Here is a 16,401-nt window from a genome sequence, read left to right on the forward strand (position 1 = left end):
CTAATCAATGAATACAGTAATGTTGCAGGACATAAAATTAACGCAGAAAAATCCCGTGCATTCCTATATACTAACAATGAGAAAACAGAAAGAGCAATTAAGGAAACAATACCAATCACCGTTACAACAAAAATAAAATACTTAGGAGTATATCTACCTAAAGAAACAAAAGACCTATACATAGAAAACTATAAAACACTGATGAGAGAAATCAAAGAGGACACAAACAGATGGAGAAATATACTGTGTTCATGGATTGGAAGAATCAATATTTTGAAAATGACTATACTACCCAAAGCAATCTATAGATTCAATGCAATCCCTATCAAGTTACCAATGGTATTTTTCACAGAACTAGAACAAATAATTTCACAATTTGTATGGAAATACAAAAAACCTCTAATAGCCAAAGCAATTTTGAGAAAGAAGAATGGAACTGGAGGAATCAACCTGCCTGACTTTAGGCTCTACTGCAAAGCCACAGTCATCAAGACAGTATGGTCCTGGCACAAAGACAGAAATATCGATCAGTGGAAGAAAACAGAGAGCCCAGAGATAAATCCACATACCTACGGACACTGTATCTTCGAAAAAGAGGCAAGGGTATACAATGGAAAAAAAGACATCCTCTTTAACAAGTGGTGATGGGAAAGCTGGTCAACCACTTGTAAAAGAATGAAACTAGAACACCTTCTAACACCATCCACAAAAATAAACTCAAAATGGATTAAAGATCTAAATGTAAAACCAGAAACTATAAAACCCCTAGAGGAGAACTTAGGCAAAACACTCTCTGACATAAATCACAGCAGGATCCTCTATGATCCACCTCCCAGAATATTGGAAATAAAAGCAAAAATAAACAAATGGGACCTAATGAAACTTAAAAGCTTTTGCACAACAAAGGAAACTATAAGCAAGGTGAAAAGACAGCCCTCAGTTTGGGAGAAAATAATAGCAAACGAAGCAACAGACAAAGGATTAATCTCAAAAGTATACAAGCAACTCCTGCAGCTCAACTCCAGAAAAATAAATGACCCAATCAAAAAATGGGCCAAAGAACTAAAGAGACATTTCTCCAAAGAAGGCATACAGATGGCTAACAAACACATGAAAAGATGCTCAATATCACTCATTATCAGAGAAATACAAAGCAAAACCACAACGAGGTACCATTACACGCCAGTTAGGATGGCTGCTATCCAAAAGTCTACAAGCAATAAATGCTGGAGAGGGTGTGGAGCAAAGGGAACCCTCTTACACTGCTGGTGGGAATGCAAACTAGTACAGCCGCTATGGAGAACAGTGTGGAGATTCCTTAAAACACTGGAACTAGAACTGCCATATGACCCAGCAATCCCACTTCTGGGCATACACACCGAGGAAACTAGATCTGAAAGAGACACATGCACCCCAGTGTTCCTCGCAGCACTGTTTATAATTTCCAGGACATGGAAGAAACCTAGATGCCCATCAGCAGACGAATGGATAAGGAAGCTGTGGTACATATACACCATGGAATATTACTCAGCCATTAAAAAGAATCCATTTGAATCAGTTCTAATGAGGTGGATGAAACTGGAGCCCATTATACAGAGTGAAGTAAGCCAGAAAGATAAAGAACATTACAGCATACTAACACATATATATGGAATTTAGAAAGATGGTAATGATAACCCTATATGCAAAACAGAAAAAGGGACACAGATGTATAGAACAGACTTTTGGACTCTGTGGGAGAAGGAGAGGGTGGGATGATCTGAGAGAATAGCATTGAAACGTATATTATCAATTGTGAAACAGATTGCCAGTCCAGATTTCATGCATGAGACAAGTGCTCAGGGCTGGTGCACTAGGATGACCCAGAGGGATGGGATTGGGAGGGAGGAAGGAAGGGGGTTCAGGATGCGGAACACATGTAAATCCATGGCTGATTCATATCAATGTATGTCAAAAAACACTACAATATTGTAAAGTAATTAGCCTCCAACTAATATAAACAAATGAAAGAAAAAAAATACAATTAATCCTAAAACAATTGTCAAAGTGAAACTGAAAGTCACTCAGCTGTGTCTGACTCTTTGCATTCCCATGAACTGTAGCCTGCCAGGCTCCTCTGTCCATAGGGACTCTCCAGGCAAGAATACTGGAGTGTGTAGCCATTCCCTTCTCCAGGTGATTTTCCCAACCCAGGTCTCCCTCATTACAGGCGGATTCTTTATTGTCTGAGCCACTAGGGAAACCCAAGAATACTAGAGTGGGTAGTCTATCCCTTCTCCAGTGGATCTTCCTGATCCAAGAATCAAAGCAGGTTCTCCTGCATTGTAGGCAGATTCTCTACCAGCTGAGCTACCAGGGAAGACACAGTATGTTCTGCTATTATTATCAGAATAATATAAATATATTCAAATATATTATTTGAGTGTTTAAAATACATGATACTTTAAAAGACCATTATATCAGTTTTACTTTTAACACGTGAAACTGTCAGCATTCTAAATAATCCAATGACAATTGAATGCTTAAATAAATCACGATGTATAAACTCAATGGTATATAATGAAGTCACCTAAAATTAATATGACTATACTGAAAAGCTAGATTTGATCACATCATCTTATATACTGTATACAGTTGACCCTTGAACATGGGTTTGAAGTGCACAGGTTCACCTACATGCAATTGTATTTTTCAGTATATAAGTACTACAGTACCACACTATCCACAGTTGTTTGAATCTATGAATGTGAAACTGCAGATATAGAGAACAGACTGTAAAATTATGTATTGGTTTTTGACTGCATGATGGGTTGGTACCCCTAATTCCAGAGTTGTTCAAGTATCAACTACACATTTAGAGACATTAAAAGGAAACAAACAAAAAAACAAAAAAAACCCCTTAACACCCCCTTCTGTGTTAAATTAGAGAGAATTTGATTGATATTTACAAATCTTTACTAAATACTTTCTATTAATGATAAATCTTTTTTTTTTTTAATCGCTTACCACTTTCACATCACGTGGCTTCTCTTCAGGGGTAATAACTTCTGAAATTTGTGTTTCCAGTTCTGTAAGATCAGGTGGCAGAGCAATTATGTAATGATAGATTTTAGCCACACCCTTGCACTAGAAAAGAAGAAAAAAAAGAAAAAAAAGTATGAAAATCATATCAGCATCACTATTTCAGCTCTAATGTGTAATTGCCAGATTTTTCAGGTTTAAAAATGAATATATATATATATATATATATATATGTACATATATATTCCTATTTGTATTCAGAGAGAGATACAACATGACTTACCAAAAGATGAAAAATATATTTATATGTTTATTGAGTCAGCTGTGTATTATCAAGGCATAAAACTGGACATAATTGTTTAGGTCCTCTCAATTATGGTGTGGGCAAAGTGCAGATGAGTGAGAAGTAAAAGGAGATTAAAAAGGTCAATTTATTCCTGAAAAAGTACACATATTCATGGAAATTTTGGAAAAGGCAGTAAAGCTAAGAAAAAATTAACTATCACCCAGAATAGCAAACCCCCTCTTTCAACAATGCAAGAGACAACTCTATACATGGACATCACCAGATGTTCAATACCAAAGTCAGACTTATTATATTCTTTGCAGCCAAAGATGGGGAAGCTCTATACAGTCAGCACACACACAAAAAAGACCAGGAGCTGACTGTGGCTCAGATCATGAACTCCTTATTGCAAAAATTCATACTTAAATTTAAGAACATAGGGAAAACCTATAGGCCATTCAGGTATGACCTGAATCAAATCCCTTAAAATTATATAGTGGAAGTGACAAATAGATTCAAGGGATTAGATCTCGTAGGCAGAATGACTGAAGAACTATGGATGGATGTTCATAACACTGTACAGGAGGTGGTGATCAAAATCATCCTGAAGAAAAAGAAATGGAAAAAGGCAAAATGATTGTCTGAGGAAGTCTTACAGATAGCTAAGAAAAGTGAAAGACAAAGGAGAAAAGGAAAAATATACCCATTTGAATGCAGAGTGCCAAAGAACAGCAAGAAGAGACAAAAAAGCCTCCCTAAGTGATCAGTGCAAAGAAATAGAGGAAAAAAACAGAATGGGAAAAACTAGAGATCTTTTCAAAAAAACTAGAGATACCAAGGGAATATTTCATGCAAAGATGGGCATGACAAAGGACAGAAATGGTATGAACCTAAAGAAACAGAAGATATTCAGAAGAGGTGGCAAGAATACAAAGAACTATACAAAAAATATTTTAATGACCCAGATAACCACAATGGTGTGATCACTCAAATAGCGTCAAACACGTGGAAGTGTGAAGTCAAGTGGGCCTTAGGAGGCATCGCTACGAATAAAGCTAGTTGATGTGATAGAATTCCAGATGAGCTGTTGCAAATCCTTAAAAGATGATGCTGTTAAAGTGGTACACTCAATATGCCAGCAAATTTTGAAAACTCATCATTGGCCACAGGGCTGGAAAAGGTCAGTTTTCATTCCAATCCCAGAGAAAGGCAAGGCCAAAGAATGTTCAAACTACTGCACAATTGCACTCATCTCACATATCAGCAAAGACTTCTCTGGTGGCTCAGACGGTAAAACATTTGCCTACAATGTGGGAGAACTGGGTTCAATCCCTGGGTCAGAAAGATCTCCTGGAGAAGGAAATGCCAACCCACTTCACTTCAGTACTCTTGCCTGGAAAATCCCATGGACGGAGGAGCCTGGTACGCTACAGTCCATGGGATCGCAAAGAGTCGGACACCACTGAGCAACTTCATTTCATTTTTTTTTTTTCATTTCAATGCTCAAAATTCTCCAAGCTAAGCTTCAACAGTACATGAACTGATAATTTCCAGACATTCAAGCTGGATTTAGAAAAGGCAGAGGAACCAGAGATCAAATTGCCAATATCCGTTGGATCATACAAAAAGCTAGAGAATTCTAGAACATCTACTTCTGCTGCACTGACTACACTAAAGCCTTTGACTGTGTGGATCAGAACAAACTGTGGAAAATTCTGAAAGAGATGGGAATATCAGACCACCTAACCTGCTTCCTGAGAAACCGGTATGTAGGTCAAGAAGCAACAGAACTGGACATGGAACAAAGGACTAGATCCAAATTGGGAAAGGAGTAGGTCAAGGCTGTATACTGTCATCCCGTTTATTTAACTTATATGCAGAATACATCATGCAAAACGCTGGGCTGGATGAAGCACAAGGTGGCATCAAAATTGCCAGGAGAAACAACAATAACCTCAGATAACCAGATGACACCACCCTTACCACAGAAAGTGAAGAGGAATGAAAGAGCCTCTTGATGAAAGTGAAAGAGGAGAGTGAAAAAGCTGGCTTAAAACTTAACATCAGAAAACTAAGATCATGGCATCTGGTCCCATGACTTCATGGCAAATAGATGGGGTAACAATGGAAACAGTGACAGATAATTTTCTTGGGCTCCAAAATCTCTACAGATGGTGCCTGCCTACAGCCATGAACTTAAAAGGCGTTTGCTTCTTAGAAGAAAAGTTATGATCAACCTAGATAGCATACTGAAAAACAGAGACATTATTTTGCCAACAAAGTTCTGTGTAGTCAAAGCTATGGTTTTTCCAGTAGTCATGTATGGATGTGAGATTTGGACCATAAAGAAAGCTGAGTGCTACAGAATTGATGCCTTTGAACTGTGGTGTTGGAGGTGACTCTTGAGTCCCTTGGACTGCAAGGATATCAAACCAATCCATCCTAAAGGAAATCAGTACTGAATATTCATTGGAAGGACTGATGCTGAAGCTGAAACTCCAATATTTTGTCCACCTGATCTGAAGAACTAACTCCCTGGAAAAGACCCTGATGCTGGGAGAGATTGAAGGCAGGAGGAGAAGGGAACTAGAGAGGATGAGATGGTTGGATCGCATCACCAACTCAATGCACATGAGTTTGAGCAAGCTCCAGGAGTTGGTGATTGACAGGGAAGCTTGGTGTGGTGCAGTCCATGGGGTCACAAAGAGTCAGACATGACTGACTGAACTGATATATATGTGTGTGTGTGTGTTATATATATATAAACTGCTACAGAGGTTCCCTTGCCCCAAATCTAGTACACAGCTTCCATAAGATTACTTTACAAGATACATACAAATCTTAAGTGTGTCTCTAAAATAAAAGCTTTTAAAAAGCTTTAGCCATTTGAGCAGGTACCGACATAATGGCAGAAAACATTAAAATGAAAGCTATAAGATCTCAGCTTGTGCTTGCTTATTTATGTGTGTCTGTATGCATGGATGCTCAAGTCACTTCAGTCGTGTCTGACTCTTTGTGACCCTATGGACTATAGCCCTCCAGGTTCCTCTGTCCATGGGATTCTCTAGGCAAGAATACTGGAGTGAGTTGCTATGCCCTCCTTCAGGGGCTCTTCTTGAATCAGGTATTGAATCCATGTCTCCTGCATTGCATTCAGATTATTTACCACTGAGCCACTGGGGAAGGCCAAGTGTGTCTGTATATGTATGCTGTAATGTGAAATATTCTTCTGACTCTTAATGGTATTGCCAAATTAACTTATAAAAGAGCTATGTTCAATTAATTCAAATAAAAGTAAGAGCTTATACAAATCAAGCAGTCATAAAATTCTCAGGAAAATATTAGAAAGAAACCCAAATGCTTCAAGTTCATCTGGCCTGGGAAAATACTCAGTATTAAAACTAGCTTGTGTGTGTATGCAAAGTGGCTTCAGTCGTGTCTGACTCTATGTGACACTGGACTGTGTAGTCCACAAGTCTCCTCTCTCCATGGAACTCTACAGGTAAGAATACTGGTGAGGGTGGCCATGCCCTTTTCCACAGGATCTTCCCCACCCAGGGAATGAACCTGTATCTCTTATGTCCGTTGCATTGGAAGGCGGGTTTTTTACTCCTAGCATCACCTGGGAAGCCCAGGTTTATTAATTAAAATAGATATGTCTTTGCAGTTGTCAACATGAAAAATAATTTGTACATATGACTTTTATTCTTCTGAGGTTTATTAGTCAAATAAGTTCATGTTATCTACTGTTATGAAATGTTAGTGAATAAAAAAATCTTATGATGACTTTGTCTAATGTCTTAGAAAGAATAAAGCCAATAAGATCTTTAAAATTCAGAATTTTATCTTAACAGATATAATATATGGAATTTGATTCTAAAATGTTAGTAATAGTTAAGAAGGGAAATGAAAACCTTAAGTAAAAAAAAAATTATAAATAAGAGCTGATAAACCACCTTTTTACCTATTAATAAAACTCATGGTTGGTTACAAGAGCATACGTTCCCATCCATGAGTACATATGGGCTTCCCTCGTAGCGCAGTTGGTAAAGAATCTGCCTGCAATGCAGGAGACCCAGGTTTGATTCCTGGGTCAGGAAGATCCCCTAGAGAAGGAAATAGCAAACCCAATCCAGTATTCTTGCCTGGAGAAGTCCATGGACTGAAGAGCCCAGCAGGCTGCAGTCCACGGAGTCACAAGTGTCAGACACGATTTAGTGACTAAACCACCATATATATGTGTGTTATATATATATTTATTTATTTATTCTTCAATTTATTCTTCAATTCTTAAAAAAAAACTTCTTCAATTCATGTGTGTATGTGTGTATACTGTATACACACATACACACATGAATCTCCATCAATTAGCACAATTATAAGTATATATAGTAGAGCTACATAAACATATATCACTGATGAGTACGTAGGCATAAAAGCACTTCTCAAACTTTTCCAAAGAATATTTAGAATAATTAAGTATAACATCAGTTTTAGGTTAAAGAGTCATGGAAAAACACAGCTATTTAAATGGTTAAAGAGCAAAATCTTTTACAATCGTAATGACTTGAAAAGACTTATAGGTAACAATCCACACTCATGCTGGTACCAAATGTGTATTTTAACCCAGTAAATATTTCAATTTGATATGCACATTTCAAATGTAAATCTATAAATATGTTATAAGTCATACATACTTGCTTAGGTTGATTTTTTAAAAGCAGAATCAGATAATATATAAGTTGGATATTATCTTAAACAACATCTACTCCAATCCCTTCATTTTGAGATTGGGAAACTGAGGCTGTTACAACATATAAGAGTTGAGGTCCAAAGGGGCAAGGACCATGTCTTTATGCTCTTTGTATTTCTTTCACCTAAATCTTATGACTGGTATATAGTAGATGTTCGTTAAATGTTCACTACATGAATTAAATCCACTCCAAACCACAACTTCATCTTTCAGCCAGTCAGTGTCTTAATTGTTACACCAATGAACCAAGCTCATTCTTATTATTTATTTATTTTTAAATTGAAGGATAATTGGTTTACAGAATTTTGTTGTTTTCTGTCACACATCAACATGAATCAGCCATAGGTATACATATATCCCCTCCCTTCTGAACCTCCCTCCCATCCCCCCCCCATTCCACCCCTCGAGGTAGACACAGAGCCCCTGTTTGAGTTTCCTGAGCCATCCAGAAAAATCCCCATCAGCTATCTATTTTACACATGGTAATGTAAGTTTCCATGTTACTCTTTCCATATATCTCACCCTCTCCTCCCCTCTCCCCATGTTGACAAGTATATTCTCTATGTCTGTTTCTCCACTGCTGCCCTGTAAATAAATTCTTCAACATCATTTTTCTAGATTCTGTATATATGCATTAGGATATGATATTTCTCTTTCTGACTTACTTCACTGGGTATAATAGGTTCTAGGTTCATCCACTTCCTTAGAACGAACCCAAATATGTTCCCTTTTATGGCCCCACCTCCAAGGAGCGGCTGCTGTGCAGGGGCAGGAGGGCCGAGAGGAGCTACTCCACATTCAAGGTCAAGAGGGGAAGCCGTGAGACGATACCCCTCATCCAAGGTAAGGAGCAGCGGCTGCACTTTGCTGGAGCAGCCATGAAGAGATACGCCACGTCCAAGGTAAGATAAACCCAAGTAACACGGTAGGTGTTGTGAGAGGGCATCAGAGGGCAGACACACTAAAGCCATAATCATAGAAAACTAGCCAATCTGATCACAGGACCACAGTCTTGTCTAACTCAATGAAACTAAGCCATGCCGTGTGGAGCCACCCAAGACAGGTCATGGTGGAGAGGTCTGACAGAATGTGGTCCACTGGAGAAGGGAATGGCAAACCACTTCAGTATTCTTGCCTTGAGAACCCCATGAACAGTATGAGAAGGCAAAATGATAGGATACTGAAAGAGGAACTCCCCAGGTCGGTAGGTGCCCAATATGCTACTGGAGATCAGTGGAGAAATAACTCCAGAAAGAATGAAGGGATGGAGCCAAAGCAAAAACAATACCCAGTTGTGGATGGGACTGGTGATAGAAGCAAGGTCCAATGCTATAAAGAGCAATATTGCATAGGAACCTGGAACGTTAAGTCCATGAATCAAGGCAAATTGGAAGTGGTCAAACAGGAGATGGCAAGAGTGAATGTCGACATTCTAGGAATCAGCTAACTAAAATGGACTGGAATGCGTGAATTTAACTCAGATGACCATTATATCTACTACTGTGGGCAGGAATCCCTTAGAAGAAATGGAGTAGCCATCATAATCAACAAGAGTCCGAAATGCAGTACTTGGATACAATCTCAAAAACGACAGAATGATCTCTGTTCATTTCCAAGGCAAACCATACAGTATCACAGTAATCCAAGCCTATGCACCAACCAGTAATGCTGAAGAAGCTGAAGTTGAATGGTTCTATGAAGACCTACAAGACCTTTTAGAACTAACACCCAAAAAAGATGTCCTTTTCATTGTAGGGGACTGGAATGCAAAAGTAGGAAATCAAGAAACACCTGGAGTAACAGGCAAATTTGGCCTTGGAGTACAGAATGAAGCAGGGCAAAGGCTAATAGAGTTTTGCCAAGAGAACGCACTGGTCATAGTAAACACCCTCTTCCAACAACACAAGAGAAGACTCTACACATGGACATCACCAGAAGGTCAACACCGAAATCAGACTGATTATACTCTTTGCAGCCAAAAATGGAGAAGCTCTATAGGTCAGCAAAAACAAGACCGGGAGCTGACTGTGGCTCAGATCATGAACACCTTATTGCCAAACTCAGATTTAAACTGAAGAAAGTAGGGATAACCACTAGACCATTCAGGTATGCTCTAAATCAAATCCCTTATGACTATACAGTGGAGGCGAGAAATAGATTTAAGGGACCAGATCTGATAGACAGAGTGCCTGATGAACTATGGAAAGAGGTTTGTGACATTGCACAGGAGACAGTGATCAAGACCATTCTCATGGAAAAGAAATGCAAAAAGGTAAAATGGTTGTCTGAGGAGGCCTTACAAATAGCTGTGAAATGAAGAGAAGTGAGAAGCAAAGGAGAAAAGGAAAGACATTCCCATTTGAATGCAGAGATCCAAAGAATAGCCAGGAGAGGTAAGAAAGCCTTCCTCAGCAATCAATGCAAAAAAATAGAGGAAAACAACAGAATGGGAAAGACTAGAGATCTCTTCAAGTAAATTAGAGATACCAAGGGAACATTTCATGCAAAAATGGGCTCAATAAAGGACAGAAATGGTATGGACATAAGAGAAGCAGAAGATATTAAGAAGAGGTGGCAAGAATACACAGAACTGTACAAAAAAGACCTTCATGACCCAGATAATCACAGTGGTGTGATCACTCACCTAGAGCCAGACATCCTGAAATGTGAAGTCAGGTGGGCCTTAGAAAGCATCACAATGAACAAAGCTAGTGGATGTGATGGAATTCCAGTTGAGCTATTTCAAATCCTGAAAGATGATGCTGTGAAAGTGCTTCACTCAATATGCCAGCAAATTTGGAAAACTCGGCAGTGGCCACAGGACTGGAAAAGGTCCGTTTTCATTCCAATCCCAAAGAAAGGCAATCCCAAAGAATGCTCAAACTACCTCACAATTGCACTCATATCACACGCTAGTAAAGTAATGCTCAAAATTCTCCAAGCCAGGCTTCAGCAATATGTGAACCAAGAACTTCCAGATGTTCAAGCTGGCTTTAGAAAAGATAGAGGAACCAGAGATCAAATTCCCAATATCTGCTGGATCATTGAAAAAGCAAGAGAGTTCCAGAAAAACATTTATTTCTGCTTTATTGACTACACCAAAGCCTTCGACTGCTTGGATCACAATAAACTGTGGAAAGTTCTGAAAGAGATGGGAATACCAGACCACCTGACCTGCCTCTTGAGAACCCTGCATGCAGGTCAGGAAGCAACAGTTAGAGCTGGACATGGAAAAATACAGTGGTTCCAAATAGGAAAAGGATTACGTAAAGGCTGTATATTGTCACCATGCTTATTCAACTTATATGCAGAGTATATCATGTGAAACGCTGGGCTGGAAGAAGCACAAGCTGGAATCAAGATTGCTGGGAGAAACATCAATAACCTCATATATGCAGATGACATCACCCTTATGGCAGAAAAAGAAGAGGAACTAAAAAGCCTCTTGATGAAATTGAAAGAGGAGAGTGAAAAAGTTGGCTTAAAGCTCAACATTCAGAAAACTAAGATCATGGCATCGGGTCCCATCAGTTCATGGGAAATAGATGGGGAAACAGTGGAAACAGTGTCAGACTTTATTTTTCTGGGCTCCAAAATCACTGCAGATTGTGACTGCAGCCATGAAATTAAAGGACACTTACTTCTTGGAAGGAAAGTTATGACCAACCTAGATAGGATATTAAAAAGCAGAGACATTACTTTGCCAACAAAGGTCCGCCTGGTCAAGGCTATGGTTTTTCCAGTGGTCATGTATGGATGTGATAATTGGACTGTGAAGAAAGCTGAGCGCCAAAAAATTGATGTTTTTTTAACTGTGGTGTTGGAGAAGACTCTTGAGAGTCCCTTGGACTGCAAGGAGATCCAACCAGTCCATCCTGAAGGCGATAAGTCCTGGGTGTTTATTGGAAGGACTGATGATGCTGAAGCTGAAACTCCAATACTTTGGCCACCTCCTGCGAAGAGTTGACTCACTGGAAAAGGCCGTGATGCTGGGAGGGATTGGGGGCAGGAGGAGAAGGGGAAGACAGAGGATGAGATGGCTGGATAGCATCACTGACTCGATGGGCATGCGTTTGAATAAACTCCAGGAGTTTGTGATGGACAGGGAGGCCTGGCATGCTGTGATTCTTGGGGTGGCAAAGAGTCGGACATGACTGAGCGACTGAACTGAACTGAACTGAACTGAGTGTTCCATTGTATATATGTACCACAACTTCTTTACCTATTCATCTGTTGATGGACATCTAGGTTGCTTCCCTGTCCTAGCCATGTAAATAGTGCTGTAATGAAAAATGGGATACATGTGTCTTTTTCTATTTTGGTTTCCTCAGGGTATATGCCTACATGTGGGATTGCTGGGTCATATGCTACTTTTATTCCTAGTTTTCTAAGGAATCTCCATAGCATCTTCTATAGTGGCTGTATCAATTTTCATCCCCACCAACAGTGCAAGGGTGTTCCCTTTTCTCCGCACCCTCTCCAGCATTTATTGTTTGTAGATTTTTTTGATAATGGCCCTTCTGACTGGTGTGAGGTGTTATCTCATTGTAGTTTTGATTTGCATAATAATGAGTGATGTTGAGCATATTTTCATGTCTTTGTTAGACATCTGTATGTCTTCTTTGGAGAAATGTCTGTTTATGGCTTTTTCCCCCTTTTTAATTGGGTTGTTTGTTTTTCTGGTATGAGGTTGTATGTGCTGCTTGTATATTTTTGAAATTAATCATTTGTCAGTAGCTTCATTTTCTATTACTCTCCTGACTTCAGATTATACTACAAAGCTACAGTGATCAAGATAGTATGGTACTGGCAAAAATCCAGAAATATAGACCAATGGAACAAGAGAGAAAGCCCAGAAGTAAACCCATGCACATATGTGTACCTTATTTTTGACAAAGGAGGCAAGAATATACAATGGGGCAAAGACAGCCTCTTCAATAAATGGTGCTGGGAAAATGGATAGCTACATGTAAAAGAATGAAATTAAAACACTTCCTAACACCACACACAAAGATAAACTCAGAATGGATTAAAGACCTAAATGTAAGACCAGAAACTATAAAACTCTTAGAGGAAAACATAGGGAGAACACTCAATGACATAAATCAAAGCAAGATCCTCTATGACCCAACGCCTAGAATAACGGAAATAAAACCAAAAGTAAACAAGTGGGACCTAATTAAACTTAAAAGCTTTTGCATAGCAAAGGAAACTATAAGCAAGGTGAAAAGACAACCCTCGGAATGGGAGAAAATAAAAGTTCATTCTTATCTTCATATTGATTCCTTTGATTGTAGTACCCCTGTCAGGGAATGTTTGACGGGAGGATTCCTACGGGCTGTCTCTCATGAGTCCTTTGTCCCTCTTCAAGCGGAACAGCACGCTGCTCCCAGGGACTGAGTTCATTGTGTGAGGCAGGCTTGGGTCTCCTGTAGTAAACATTCTCTTTAGGACAAAACTGCTTAGTCTCGTTCCCCTTTCTTGAGATATGGATTGTCTCCTGACCTTGTGACTAACAATACCCCTTGTTCCCTTGGTAACGGTTGCTGTACATTTGGTTTTCTGATCTCTATTATTCCCGAAAGAAGTTTCTTGTACCACAGCCTACATATACTCATAGAAAAATCATTAAAGCACCTTTGCTCCATCAGAGCTTAGGTCCCCGGGTCTTTTTTTGTCTCTCTCTCTCTCTCTCTTACTTTCTTATCATCGACTCCATACCACCAGGTTCCAGTCCATTAAAGGACCCCAACAGTACCCCTACTTTCGCTTCTAACTAATTTTTTTCCCAATATTCAGAATCCTATTGCATTCAAATTTTATCCATGAAATCTTATGTATAATTTTAGCCTTCTTTACACAAGTGTATGACTATCTTCCCACACAAATTCTTTTGCAGAGCACTGCACATCTTAATCCTTATATTTGACCACATGGATGAGGAAAAAAAAATGGGGGTAGGCTGGAAGGAAAGAATGGAAGCTAAACTTTCATGACTGTATTAGGAATGGGACAAGGAACAGTAGTGAGATAGTATTAAGTTGTTTCTTCATTTGCTAAACCTATAGTTGGGCAGTGTTGGTAGATAAAACAGAGCTTCATCTGATCCTTTCATTTCTTTGGATATCTTATTTTCCTAATTAGGCTATCAGACCTTTTCTAAATTTAATTATCAATTCTTTAAGAGTATGGGAACATTTTTCTCAATTTGAAAATCCCTTTAACAGTGTATACAGAATAACTTCAATAAACATCAGGCAGGCTGGAAAGCATAAAAGCAAGTGACAGTACTAATTAAGTAAGAGCTTTCCTGGCCTCTTTCCCTTCCCAGCTTTAGCCTTTCACTCTCTTACCTCTACTTTGATTCTGGAGAGATCAGAAACCAGTGAACAAACTGAGCAGTAAGGAGTGGGGAAAGCAAGAAGAAACAAATCTCCCTTACAAAACTGCAAGTTGTTCGTTCCAGGAAGCCATAGCTATTAGAGGACATTAAGTACAACTTCGTGCGAAGTTGAAATTCTGACCTCTAAATACTTCAGGTATTTATATTGAATAAAATAGAGCAGCAAAGTCTTGGAACTGCCTGATTTTTATATTATTGAAATTATAAGAAATTTGTTGTTATTGCTGTTGTTCTTTAGTCACTAAGTCATGTTCAACTCTTTTGTGACTGCATGAACTGTAGCCCACCAGGCTCCCCTGCCCATGGCATTTCCCAGGCAAGAATACTGGAGTGGCATGCCATTTCCTTCTCCAGGGGATCTTCCCAACCCAAGGATTGAACTTGCATCTCCTTCGTTGGCAGGAGGATTCTTTACCACTTAGCCACACTAGAAATAAAAAATAAATATGCTTTAGTGATATTCCACCAATTGTCCTTGTACAGCATCCTAATTACAACTAGTGATTATACCTAAGATTACTGTAGTACTATATTTATTTGCCTGTTTCATAATATAAATGACTATATGGTTGCTGGACTTGGGGAATGGGATAAATTCATCCTGAGAAAATATGGCATGGGTGCTGCTATTATTGTCAGGATAATTGTTTGAACATAGTTACTTACCTACCTTCTGGTGAATTTTGTTTTTGCTATTGTTTAAATACTATTCAGAAATTTTATTTATTGCTCAGAAGAATATTTAGTATAATGCAAAGATAATGAAATATAAAGACAGTGAGTGTTGTCTAGAAAAGTGAAGGAAGGTTTGGTAAAATCATTGACTTATATACACAGACACACATGCACACACACACATCCTGGAATGACTGCAGGATTTTATGGCACATCTTTTATGTTTTGACTTCCTTTTGGTGAATTTTGAAATGATGTACTTTTATCTCACTCTCATCATTCTTCTCGCCCCAGAACAACACTCTTTTTGCCAACATATGGGTTACAATACATTTTGCAACTTGCTACATAGAGAACAGTGGCCTAGAGATAAGTAAAAATAATCAAGGCATGAACTATCTCCATCACTCTTTCCATTTTACTGAAAACTCTGGCTTCCATTTGTAGTTTACTATGACAATGCAAGACAGAATTATGAACACTGAAGTGAAGTGAAGTTGCTCAGTCATGTCTGACTCTTTGCAACCCCATGGACTGCAGCCTCCCAGGCTCCTCAGTCCATAGGATTTTCCAGGCAAGAGTACTGGAGTGGGTTGTCATTTCCTTCTCCAGGGGATATTCCCGAATCAGGAATTGAACCCGGGTCTCCCACATTGCAGGAAGATGCTTTACCCTCTAAGCCACCAGGGAAGCCCCAATTTGGTTAACTGCAAATAGAAACCCTAACATAAACAGCTACTTAATATGTTTCTTGTCTTGCATAAAAAAGGATTAAGGCTGGTTTCAAATTTACAATGCAAGAATTTTAATGAATGTCTTTTCTCTCCAGAGCCCTATTTTATTCTTTGTAAATAAAGAAAAAAAACCTAATATTGAAAATTAATGGCTTACTATAAAGGGTAATAAAAAGTAACACAGTAATGAATTGAAGTGATAAGTTGCATGATCCTTTAACATTCCCATAGATAATAGTTAAGGCTGAAGAATGTCATGATGACCTCTAAAGATACATCAGAGAGGGAGAATGTAAAAAGCTGTTCTGCTTAGTACAATCATTGTTATAACTCTGTCAGAATGGTTTTCTTTCAACGGTAGTACTTCCTGGAAGAAAAAAATGGACTGTTTTTCCTGGCACATGCACATGGATGCTAAACAATACATTACTAAACAATAAATGGATCACTGAAAAAATTAAAGAGGAAATTAAAATATATATATATATCTAGAGACAAAATACAACAATGCTAAAACAATCCAAAACCC

At 38.7% G+C, this 16,401-nt stretch overlaps 1 protein-coding gene across 4 annotated transcripts in view; it reads right to left on the reverse strand.

The window, feature by feature from the left end:
- The window catches only part of LOC122435691, a 412,519-nt gene that overhangs the window by 143,514 nt on the left and 252,604 nt on the right, over positions 1-16,401 (reverse strand). For all 4 annotated transcript variants that reach the window (XM_043459819.1, XM_043459820.1, XM_043459821.1 and 1 more), the window contains one exon: positions 3,007-3,126. In XM_043459819.1, the coding sequence (XP_043315754.1) occupies positions 3,007-3,126 (120 nt within the window). The remainder of the gene's footprint in view (positions 1-3,006; positions 3,127-16,401) is intronic.

The sequence above is a fragment of the Cervus canadensis genome, chromosome X, assembly GCF_019320065.1.
Source record: "Cervus canadensis isolate Bull #8, Minnesota chromosome X, ASM1932006v1, whole genome shotgun sequence".
Classification (NCBI taxonomy): domain Eukaryota; kingdom Metazoa; phylum Chordata; class Mammalia; order Artiodactyla; family Cervidae; genus Cervus; species Cervus canadensis.